This window comes from Vipera ursinii (assembly GCF_947247035.1).
Source record: "Vipera ursinii genome assembly, chromosome: Z".
NCBI classification, from domain to species: domain Eukaryota; kingdom Metazoa; phylum Chordata; class Lepidosauria; order Squamata; family Viperidae; genus Vipera; species Vipera ursinii.
The window spans coordinates 50,330,893-50,343,277 of NC_139517.1; the positions used below are offsets into that span (position 1 = coordinate 50,330,893).

The 12,385-nt window shown below is 36.9% G+C and overlaps 1 protein-coding gene across 1 annotated transcript in view; it reads left to right on the forward strand.

The window, feature by feature from the left end:
- UBA6 (ubiquitin like modifier activating enzyme 6) overlaps positions 1-12,385 on the forward strand; it is a 106,989-nt gene that overhangs the window by 65,326 nt on the left and 29,278 nt on the right. The window contains exons 13-23 of the mRNA XM_083377075.1: positions 949-1,015; positions 1,939-2,082; positions 3,655-3,722; positions 4,161-4,239; positions 4,660-4,740; positions 5,521-5,598; positions 7,145-7,326; positions 10,157-10,262; positions 11,083-11,172; positions 11,327-11,407; positions 11,806-11,934. Of these exons, the coding sequence (XP_083233201.1) occupies positions 949-1,015; positions 1,939-2,082; positions 3,655-3,722; positions 4,161-4,239; positions 4,660-4,740; positions 5,521-5,598; positions 7,145-7,326; positions 10,157-10,262; positions 11,083-11,172; positions 11,327-11,407; positions 11,806-11,934 (1,105 nt within the window). The remainder of the gene's footprint in view (positions 1-948; positions 1,016-1,938; positions 2,083-3,654; positions 3,723-4,160; positions 4,240-4,659; positions 4,741-5,520; positions 5,599-7,144; positions 7,327-10,156; positions 10,263-11,082; positions 11,173-11,326; positions 11,408-11,805; positions 11,935-12,385) is intronic.

The window sequence follows — 12,385 nt, forward strand, 5'->3', positions numbered from 1 at the left end:
ACGCGCGACATGCCCTGGAGATGGCAATTGTCCCTCTTCAACCAGCTGCCTGCCAACTCGCCAAGGTCCTATGTGGCTGGATGCATCCTGGCATGGCTGGTTTTCCTCTCCCCCCGTCCTGTCCCTCCTGGTCTCGCATGCTCTCCTTTTCCTGGGCGTGACCCACTGCATCGCCTCCTCAGCTGTTGGCCATCCACCCATCTTAGAGGTGGCTTCTTTGAACTGCTGGTGACGGGCTGTGGAGCCCCAGAGTGTGCCGTTCAAGGGGCTGGCAGACTGTGGCTGCTGACGGACACTGTCGCTGCGTCGCTGGCCTCTGTGTACGGGAGTCGATGGTGTCAGGCAGCAGCCACTTCGGCCCTTACCTTGCCCCATGGCAATGGCACCCCACCCTGCCTTGCCTCACCCTGCAGGATGAGCCTCCTGCCTCCTGCCCCACCTACAAGATAACCCCTGGATCTCACCCAACCCTGTCCACCCTCCACAGGCGTCCCTCCCCACAAGCAATATTGAGGTGACCATGCCCACCTTGGCCACACCCACCCAATCTGCCATGATCACCACACCCACGCCCACCCAGTGGGCCATGCCCACTTTGCCTACGGCGATAAATAAGTGGGTTTTGGGTTGCAGTTTGAGCACTTAGTCTCCAAAAGGTTCACCATCACTTCTCTAGATGTTTTATTATTGGACAGCATTTATGTCTTGTTGTTGAGGATATTTTATATTTTATCTGTCTGCTGGTAGTCTGCATAATTCAGCAGTATACAAATTTAATAAATAATAAATCCACATCTACCTGTGCCAGGTCCTTGGAAAGGACTCGATAGGTAGACAAAAGATAAAAAATAAAAGTAATACCAGATATCTCATGAAGTGTGTCGGTATGTGCTTTATTTTAAGAGTATGTGCTTTAAGATTGCTACATTGTTTTTGTTTCTGCTCTAGAAGTCTTCAAGATGCTGAAGAAATGGTGAAGATAGCTCTATCCTTAAGTAAAACCCTGGAAGGCAAGGTAAAGTTCAGTAATATTTAAAACTTCAGTTTACTTTTCAGTTCCCTTTTCTAGGTAGTAAATGAGATTCGTGACTTGTATGTTTGAAAGTTCTGTGACTGTGATGCACCATGTTGGCTATAAATTACAATTTACAAATACAATGGGAGTTATGTTTACTATGTATTTCTTTATATTTCTACCAAGAATACTAAACAGATTTCCACAGTTGTTTTGAATTAGGCATTTCTGATCACTAGTGATATGTTAACTATGAAAGTTAAGTGGAGATCTGAATATCACAAATTCTGTTCCAGCTTAGGTAGAGAAATGTATGTATGGGTACTCTTCATTTAATGACAGTAGTTGGACTGGAATTTCAGTTTCTAATTGATTTAATAATAAATCATGACATCACATTGTCATATTACTTTATGAGGCCAATCCTGGCAGTTTCCATTGCTGTCGTTAAGGGAAAATTATGGTTCATTAAGCAAGGACCTTTCATGACTATGATTAATAATTTTCTGCCAACCTCCCGTAAGCAAAGTTAATGGGAAAGTCTCTGGAAATTGCATGTCCTGGGTGGCTTGCAGGTAAGCCAGAGGGTAGGTGAACACTAGGAGTGAGGTGGAAGTGCTGTGGGAAGTGCTTGTGGCCTGGATAGGGATTGCTGCCATGCCATGTCTGTGTGGACGAGCTGGGGAGAGAGTGCTGTGGCATGATCTTGTGCTTTGTAGCAGGGCAGTTGTTTTTACACCTTAGTTATTCAGTTTTAAAACTGTATGGCTGCTTTTTAATCTGGTATCTCTTTGCCAGATTATGATTACAATGGTGAGAAGAAGGGCTGGATGTTAATGAGGAATACATTCTGGACGAATTGTTTGTTTTATAGAATTTATATATGCTTTCATATCTGGAATATTTATTTGTTTTAATTACAGCATCAAGTAAATGAAGACATTGTGAAATGGCTATCAAGGATGTCTCAGGGCTCTTTAGCTCCTCTCACAGCTGCACTTGGTGGTATTGCTAGTCAGGAAGTCTTAAAAGCAGTGACTGGAAAGTTTTCTCCCCTGCAACAATGGGTAATGGCTTATTTCTTTTGAATTGAGTGATTCATGTTTATGATGGTATCAGATAATATGCTAAGTATACTATAATTTATTTGGTTTTGGTCTTGTGTGCTGTGGGCATTTAGCCATTGTTTAATAAACTATGATTTTTGTGAAAAATGTATGGACCATGGCCCGCTCGCTTGCTTTCTCCTCACCGCTTTGCTAACAAAAGCCTCTTCTCTTTCTTTCTTTCTCAGTGTTTTTTTTGTCTCTCCCTTTCCCGCCAAATTTTGCGAGCAAATTGAGTGAGTGAAAGAGTGAGAGAGGCTTTTGCAAGCAAAGTGTGAGTGAAAGAACAAGGAAGGGGCTTTTGTGAGCAAAGTGTGAGTGAAAGAGAGTGAGTGAGGGGCTTCTGCGAGCAAAGGGTGAGAGAAAAAGAGGAAAGTGAGGGGGAAAGGGAAAAAAGAAAAGGCATTGACTTCTGATTTCCTCTGTTGCAGTAGAAGGAAGCATTAACATTGAACCTCAACTTTTTTACTTTTCCATAATATTCTAAACTAGCCATTTCTATAACAACAAATTAATCTAACCAGTAAAGCCCAACCCCCTCACCCTTATTTTAAAGTCACCTATGAATGTATCTCTCTTCTAAATATATGCGTCATTTATAGGTAGTCTTTGACTCACAACTGGTTGTTTAATGATCGTTTGAAGCTACAATGGCTCCCAAAGAGTGCTTTACGGTCCATAAAATTCTTCCAGCCGTTGAAAAACATTGCTTTATGCAGTTATGTGATTGTGATTTGATAGCTCAGCAGTCTATTTTCATTTACAACCAATTGCTAAGCATCCCATGATCATATGATCGCCATTTATAGTCTTCCCTATTGGCTTTCTCAGGAAACAGGCAGGAAAGATTTCAGGCTCTTGCTGCCTGCCAAAGGATTTTTCCTTCCCTCTCTGCATGGGGGAGGGGAGTGCTTTGCTGCACTGGAGAAACAAAGGTTAAATGTTTTAGGATCCTTCGTTCCTCCTCTGCACACAGAGGGAAGGGGACTCCTGTAGTGGGTTGGAGAAACAAAGCTCCGTGCATGGAGGATATGCTTATCCTCCTTTGGCAAGCAACAATTTTGCTTCATCTATTTAATGATTTTCTGTGATTTTTTAATGACTGCAACTGGGAGAGTCATGATTGTGGTCATTGAGCAAAGCAGTCACATGGGTGCCTCACTTAATGATAACTTTGCTCAATTACAAGATTACAGTCTCTATTGTAGTTTGCACGTCAAGGACTACCTGTTTTGGAAATTGCTTTTGGTGGTCGTTGCCTGCATGTGGATGGCCAGCCGTTTTGCTTTGCATTTTTTCTCAGAAAAGCATACATGCATCCATGCAGAGACAGCTGGAAGCTATCTCTAACACACCATTCAGGGCTGGAAAAAGATAAAGTTCTTTAATGAAGACTGATTCATTTCTCTACTCCACATGGTACAAAGGTGTTTCAAAATAATTTGCACAGCCCTAATATACAGTCCTATTAGGAATCTGACTTTGCTGTCTTAAAATATAATTTGTGATCACTACATTTCTTTTTATCTATAGCTATATATCGATGCATTGGAATTAGTTACATTTCCAGAAAAAGCCCATGATGAAGAATTCCTTCCAAGGTAAATACTTAATGAACTTTTTTTGGTTTCATTAATTATTTTTCTTGATAATATCTCTCTAAAATCAGGTAGATTGACAGATGGCAGCTAAGCCGATTAACTTAACAATTTAAAGCTTAATTTAAAAACTTAAAATATGTGATAACAGTTTTACTAAATCTAAATCAAGTGCTTAATCCCTTTGCGGTTCTGCAGATGAGTTAGAATTTGTCATCATCTTAGCTAACATAGTAACACAGAAATTGGAGAAGGTTGCTCTAAAGCTTTATTCCATACAATCTGAAAGCATGTATACTAATTTTAAATATAAACAGGGTAAAACATGGATGGCATGTTCATACAGCCTTAGGTTGCCAATATGTGGCTTAAGCTGTGTACGCATGGTGTGAAGTCATTTTGAAATATGTTTCCTTTTTCACATCCTCTTGTCTTTTTTAGGGGAGACAGATATGATGCCCTAAGAGTGTGCATTGGAGATTCCTTATGCCAGAAATTAAAGAATCTGAATGTTTTCTTAGTAAGTATAACTTTTAGGTTAACTCTTGTCAGAGGGGATTTCTTAAATGGAATGCTAAATTACTTTGCTTAGACAATTTGGGCTCTGTTCTCGGGAATTAAATTTAGAGGTCATCTGTTTTAAAAATTATGGTATTGTTTGTTATTTAAGCCTAGGCACTAGAACATGTAGTTACATTATACAGCACATTTATCTAAAAATAGACAAAGTGGTTAGTAGGGATCTGTATTGTTTTTCATGCATTTCAGTGCAATACTTGTTAGCTTATATTACATATTTCAGAAGCTCTCTAAAATTAGTGCCTCTGTCTTTTTAGGGACAATTGTTAACATGCTTTTTAAAATTATCAAAAATGTAGCTAATTCTAAACTGTGTCAATTAAAGTTGGAAATTTTACAATATTATGCTTTGACATTTTAGGTTGGGTGTGGGGCAATAGGCTGTGAAATGTTGAAAAATTTTGCACTCCTTGGTGTTGGTACAGGCCAAGAAAGAGGCAAGGTATGTTTCATGTTCCCTACTGATTTCAGTTCCTCTGTAAGTTCCTCTACAGAAATAATTCTTATTTAACAACTAGAATTGGGCTGGTAAGTCTGTCACAAGTAACACAGTCATTAATCAAAATATCATGTGTCCAGGATGGATTTATGACATTACTTCTGCAACCTGTGATTTTATTGGTTTTTCTAATGACTTTGGTTTTTGGAAGCTGGCTGTGAAGCATGCAAATGGCAATCAAATAACCACAGGACAGCATGATAGTCATAAATACCTACCAATTGTAAAGTCCCCAAATCTTGATCACAGGACTGGAGGGACTTTGTGACTGTTATAAGTGCAAGGACTGTTTATAAATTATTTTTTTCAACACTATTGTAACTTCAAATGGTCATTAAACAGGGCAGTTGTTAAGTAAGGATTACCTCTATTGGCAATGCATTTTCCAGTAATACTTAAACAACAAAACCATTATCACTTGGATATAGTAGAAGTTGGAGCCAAGCTTTGATTGTTGGGTTCTCACATGTAAAAATCAGTTCACATTATTTTTGATGTATAGTTTCTTGTAGAGAAAAAAGCTGATAAAGATTTTTTTTAATGGGATGACTTGCATAGTTAGTAAGTAAGGGAATACAGCATACAATATTTTGAAAATATTTTGTTCCCATTCTTAAAATGATATGAGACAAGAGAGCAGAATATTTCAAATACTGATTCTGATGTAACAGTTTTGATCACTTTACTGCTTAATCATAATTTCATCAATTGTCCAACATACAGGTTGAAATAACAGATCCGGACTTAATAGAAAAGTCTAACTTGAATAGGCAGTTTCTTTTCCGGCCTCATCACATACAGGTAGGTTAGAGTGATGAGGACAAAATGTTGCAATGATTTGTTCAGAAAATAGCTATTTTAATTGAACTAAAAAGCTATATTTGCATATATTTCACTGTGGAGCAAATGTTTGGATTTTGTTTCAGTAGTACCTCAGTATTCATCTAATTGAATACTAATTAGTTCCGGGAGACGTGATGAGTACTAGAAAGGATAAGTACCAAGCAAACCATGTGACTTACCATGTGATCCTTTGTTTCAGCAGATAGCTAGCTGTCTGGCTGGCGATATATATATATACCTCATGGGTGGGGGAGGCCCATAAAAGAGGCAGACCAGCAGCAAAAGACGTTGCAAAGCCAAAGACAACCGAGCAGAGGGACAGCAGGGCGGACCGGGGGAGGGGGGCACGAGAAGAGCCCAGATAAATTAGGGCCTAAAACTGTTCCAATACCAGAGAAGCTTCCAAACAAGTCTCTGTGCTTGGCCAATGAAGTTGAGATTGTGGATTGGGCTTCTGCCCTGATCAGCCAGCTGTCAGAAGACTGCAAATCTCTTCCTGCTCTTGCTAGCCTTTGAGAAGCCAACTGCCTGCATGCAGAGGCAGCAACTTTAGGATCAGCTTCCCAAAACCTTTCCCTTGCTTAATCCCCTCTCTCTTTCGGAAACCCAAATTTCTTCAATAAAGAAAACAAAAAGCTGGGATGGACAGACTTGTGCTTAAACTAAATTCTCTAACTGTACCTTCTAATCTTGATCCTTTTAAAGGGGGTGCCCAGAAAGAGATTGACAAAATCTATGTTACTTACTTTGATGAGTGACTGTAGTCTTCAGCTTGCCTTCACTTTCATTCTATGGCATTCAATCCCGCCTGCTTGGCTTCATGCAGTGCCACTGCAGCACCCCTTGCAACCACACCTATTCTATAGCATTCATCTGCCATTGGCTGCTTGTGAGCCACCTAAGGAAAGGCTTGTCCTGACTGGGACGTGCAACTTCCTGCCAGCTTCACCATTGATTTGTTTGTTGGACAATGACAGGAAGGTGGAAGTTGCAATCATGTGAGATCCTCATTTAATGACCTTCTTGCTTAATGATGGCAATGGGGACTGCCAGAATCGTAGGTGCTAAACCAGGCATGTCAAACTGCTGGCCCACGAGCTGGATGCATCATACTAAAACCGCACCCACCCCTTTGTCGGCAATAGGGAAAAAGTCATGATACATTGCGCGACATCACGTGACATCGTGAGTTTGACATGCCTGTGCTAAGCAATGCAGTCATATGACATAGTGCTTTATGGCCACATTGCTTACAAACAGAAATTGTAATTCCAATTACTGTTAATCAAGGACTGTCTGTAAACTTCACGTTGTAAGATTTTGGGAGAAAAATTTTAAGTAATGATGTTGGTATGATGCCATTAGCTTTAAAATGTTGCCACCTGCCACCATAATTAGTGTGATTTGCAGTTATTCATGCTGTATTATTAAATTATTGATGTTTCATTTTATAAGGATTGTTCCCATGAAAAATATTAACCGGACTAACTTCAATTTTGTTTAGAAACCTAAGAGTTGTACTGCAGCAGCAGCAACACGTAGCATCAATCCTGAGATAAAGATAGACTCATACCTTAACAAGGTGTGCCCAGCTACTGAGAACATATACAATGATGATTTCTACACCAAGCAAGATGTAATTGTAACTGCATTAGACAATGTGGAAGCTAGGAGGTATATTGACAGGTAAATCTGTGATCAGAGGTTGATTTGTTTTTTTTTCTGCTTTTTTTCTCCTCCCTCCTAGGTAGTAATTTATCTTTAATTATGTGACATTAATTATTGCTTCATGTTACATATAGCTTTGTTTAATTCAAAACAATTGATAAACTCTTGTTTAATTCAAAACAATTTGGTTTATGCTGTATGAGTAATAATTTCAGTAATGAATGGATGTTTCTTGAAGTCTATCATTAGACATATTGAAATAGTTTTACTGTCTTCCACTTTCCTATCAAACTAAGTTTAAGATGTAGATTGTAGTATCAATAGTTTAGGGCTGAGCTACTGATAGGACTCTTCACAGTAAAACCTTGAGTTTCAAATCTTTATTTGGTGGACTCAATCCCCAGTAAGGGAAATGTTGCTTGTTTTAGTGAGTCATTATAAATTTTATATAAATTTATGTAATAATTACATAATTATTTTGGCTTTCCTTCTAGTTTGCTTGTTAACTGTAATTCCATCTTGAAACCCTCAAAGAGGCCATTTTAAAGTTAAAATTTTCTGAATGTTTTGTATAGTCCTTGACATTTACATTTTCTACACAATAAATATAGTTAATTGTGAAAGTCATAAGAGCAGTGGTGGTGCAGTGAATAGAATAGAGTATTACAGGCTAATTCTGTTGACTGCCAGGAGTTCAATTCTGACCAACGCAAGGTTGAGACTCAGTCTTCCATCCTTCTGAGGTTGGTAAATGAGGACCCAGATTGCTGGGGGCAATATGCTGACATTTGTAAACCACTCAGAGAACGGTGTAAAGCATCTGAAGGGGTATATACATCTAAGTGCTATAGCTATAATTGCTAAGCCATAGTTGGTTTTATCTGTGGTTTATTGAACTAAGTATTCTATATTTCACAGAAGATGTGTTGTACAGTACAACTCAAAACAAAACATCCTAAAAGATCATATTGTTTGGTTATATATTGTGCTAAGATGTGGTTTATCTTTTCTAGTATAATTTTGAATATATTTATCACCTTGATATTGTTTTAACTGCAAAATTTAAACTGCTATCAGCATATTAATAAATTATTATTATCTTTGGCTTTTTTTCTAAAGGCAAGGTGAGGACCAAGCAATATGGACTATGCAATTTGGGCTTCCTTGTAGTTTAATTTAGCTTTATTTTCCTTAGAAGCCTCCTGTTTCAGTAATTGGAAGCAGATAAATTACTTTCATTTCCCCAGGCTTGAAAAATAAAAGGAGTGTGTCAGGACCCACCCCCATCCACATCCTAGGAAATAAGAACTCTTGGAGCCAGGGTTGTCCAAAAGGAAAAAGTTTACTAGGATGAGATCGGTTGTGGCAATACAAGACGGGATCTAACAGAGTTACATTTCAATCCTATATAAAGCATTCCCATTTCAGCCCCCTCCCCTCATCCATTTGCTCGGGCTCACATCATTTACTTAGGTGTCAGGCCCTTTTGTGGGAAAGGGAACTCTCCTTGTGTTTATTGTTATTGCTTCTTCCTTTTCAGTTGCAAATGGAGATGCAATCCAGATCTCTCTCTCCCCCTGTCCCCCCCAGATCAAAAGCTTCACTGGTCTTTGAAGACAGCCTATTGCAATCTGAGTAACAATCCTCTCCCCCCCCCCTCGGAGAGATGGCAGAATCCCCAGAATAAGCACAATATTCTACCCATACATTTATGAAATGTGATATAAATGGATTCTGACAATCGGCTCTCCTTTCAGAAAAAAGATGGGTCCATCTGCGGGGAAAAGAAAACATATAAATGTTAGCCTGGTTTGTTCGGATATTCTGTATGAAACCTCTTAAGCAACTTTGGTGCTTTAACATGGAGTATGTTAACCCACTCATTTTCTGAGGAGGGGAGGTATTTCCATGCCACTAAATATTGTATCGTTCCATGGTGTTTTCTGGAATCTAAGATTTCTTTCACTTCAAAATGTTGTTCTCCTTCCACCATGATGGGGGGTGGTGGTGGGTTACTGGGTTTATGATTCTTTTAATTGGAAAAGGTCCAATATACTTTGGTCCTAGTTTTTTACAGGGTTGGAGTGATTTCAGGTATTTTGTGGATAAATATACCATCTCTCCTACCCTGAATGGTGTGGGATCGGTTCTTTTTTTGTCTGCCTATGACTTGTATGCTTTTCTGGCATCTTCCAACGCTTTCCTGCATCTTATCAATTGTAAAAGAAAGAGCTCCTGCACTGTTAGTAACATCTATTTTTTTCTCTGTGGACTCTAAATAACCTTATGAGATTTTTCTTAATTAACATCCTAAAATCCCTACCTACCAGGATGTTAAATCTCATTTAAATGATCATGTTTAGTATTGTAGGTTGTTAACATGTAACATGTTTAACTTAATATAACTGATTTTTATGCATGATGTTTTATTTTATCTAATCAACTATTTCTTTGTACTTTTCTTTGTTATGCTAATTATAAAAGGGTATTCCAAGCTTTGAACCAGTTTCCTCTTTTGCATAGAGAAAAACATTTAATTCTGAAACATTTCAAATAAATCACACTTAAAATGGTCTTCCCTCCCTCTTGGTTGCTTAATTGGGGCTTAGTGTGCTGGGGAAGAATCTAACAACACATTTGGCTATCAAAATCAGGATATAAATAGTTATAATAACAAATGTATTCAATTATCTAATTCAGTGTGCTGATTTCTAATTAGTTTGTTCTCTTTTTCTCTCTTCAGCCAGATATTCTGAGCTGAGTAATGAATTCATATCATACTATTTTTCTCCCTGTGTTCTATTATGAGTCAATAAAAATTATTTTATTCTTTCCTTCCATTGTGAAGTCGCTGCCTAGCAAGCTTACGTCCTCTCTTAGATTCTGGAACAATGGGAACAAAAGGGCATACAGAAGTCATTGTGCCTCATCTAACAGAATCTTACAATAGTCATGTAAGTGATCATAAAAGTGCTTTCCTTTGGGTTGACCAATAATTTTATGTGACCTCTTTTGAAATAGATAATCCTTTCATGTTTTAAAAATTAGTTGACATTAGATATTTGTACAGATTCTGTACATAAGATCAAAGTATTCTTGAGCAAACATGTCAAATTCTTCAGGTTTTGGAAACCATTTTAGACATATTCAAAACATAAAAGCAAACTATCACAATATTATAATTGATACCTTAAATAATCAAGAACTAAATCATATAGTAAGAAGATAGATTGTTGATGTAAGCTAAAGTATTTTAGTATTCAGTTTTTCTTTAGAAATCCATGTTGGAATTTAGGGTTTCCATAAACATTAGTAGTCTTTGAAAGTATAATTTACTTATTAAGCAGGCATTCTGACCTCATTGCTAAGATGATTTATTTAGAACATAGAATATCAGGATAGGAAGAGACCTTGGAGGTCTTCTAATCCATCTCCAGTCAAGAGACCTTTTACCATTCCATAAAAATTGCTGTCCAATCTTTTCTTGAATTCATCCAATGATGGAACATCCACAAATTCTGGAGGCCCTTCCTCTGATTGATTCTGACTGTCACTGTCTTAATTTTATATTATTGAAATAATCTGGAAAGGTATATTTATTTGAAAGAAAATACATATCAGCTAAAACATTGGCTTCTATATGTATCTATTTAAAAATTAACTTCATTTAATCCAGGCTGTGAAATTAACTGAGTTAGAGATGAAATAGCAAATCATAGTGTATTTGTACCTGTCTGTCTATACAATCTTTTTTGTGTGCTTTTTTATATTTAGCGAGATCCACCTGAAGAAGAAATACCATTTTGCACAATAAAGTCTTTTCCAGCTGCCACTGAACACACAATACAGTGGGCAAGGGACAAGGTAAATTTTACCATGAGCATGATACATTCAATCAGAAAGACAAGTCCCATTGAAAGGAAGAAAAAGTAAAAATGAATTGCAGTCCTGGTTTCTTTTTTTTAGCAGGAAAAATATGCAGTAGTATTTTCTCATAACATTTGATTTTTTTTTTTAGTTTGAAAATGCTTTTTCACACAAGCCTTCCCTGTTTAACAAGTTTTGGCAAACGTATCCATCAGCAGAAGAAGTGTTACAGGTGATATTCTAAATTATTATTAAAATTACATGTGGAATTACTATGTTTGTCATTTAATAAGTAAATTTTATGCAGTAGGTTTTACATATTTGAGGGACTATTAATTGGTTTTCATATAATTAAATCTTTAGCACATGTTCATATTCTTCCAAAAAGCTAATTATGCAGAGGTTTGAACTAGAACGATCCTTTGAAATGAATTTGGTAAAATTTCATTTTAAAATGATATTGAATATAGTTAGGGTAAAATATAAACTTCTGTTATGCTGTATATCTTTGGTTATTATCTTGCATGTTTACTATTATAATTCTATATTAACACATATTGTAGAAATACATGTTTTTTATTTACTTGTAATTTGTGACATATATTCAAAGCTTGTTTTTGTATTTTCTAGAGAATAAAATCTGGGGAAAGTTTGGAAGGCTCTTTCCAAGTGATTAAGTGCCTGGGTAGAAGACCAAGAAACTGGTCCCAATGTGTTGAACTGGCAAGATTAAAATTTGAGAAGTATTTTAATCATAAGGTATGAATGTTTTACTTCTTTTGTTAATGGCAGGTGATAAAAATAGGGTAAGACCACATTTATTAAAAGTACCTGTATTATTTGTTTGTCTATAAAGCAGATTATTTATTTATTTAAAATGCTTTTATGCTATCATTTTTTAAAAATACTTCTAAAATAATGCATTGCTAGATATATAGTTTATTATTTATTTACTTAGTTGTCAAGCTAATCAAAGGTAAAATACAATATTTTCTAAAATGAAATAGGCAAAAGAAATGCAATAAAATATATGTGTGCTAAATCCAAACAGTTAGTGCTCAAATAAAAACATTGCCTGTACACAATATCCTGGTCTGTTCAACATAATTGATTCTTAGTTGAATTGCCTTGTCTATAAACTTAGCAATTTTGTTAACAAAGTATGCATTAGACCTCAAGAGGAAAGAGAGCAGTCTTTGGTTTATGAATA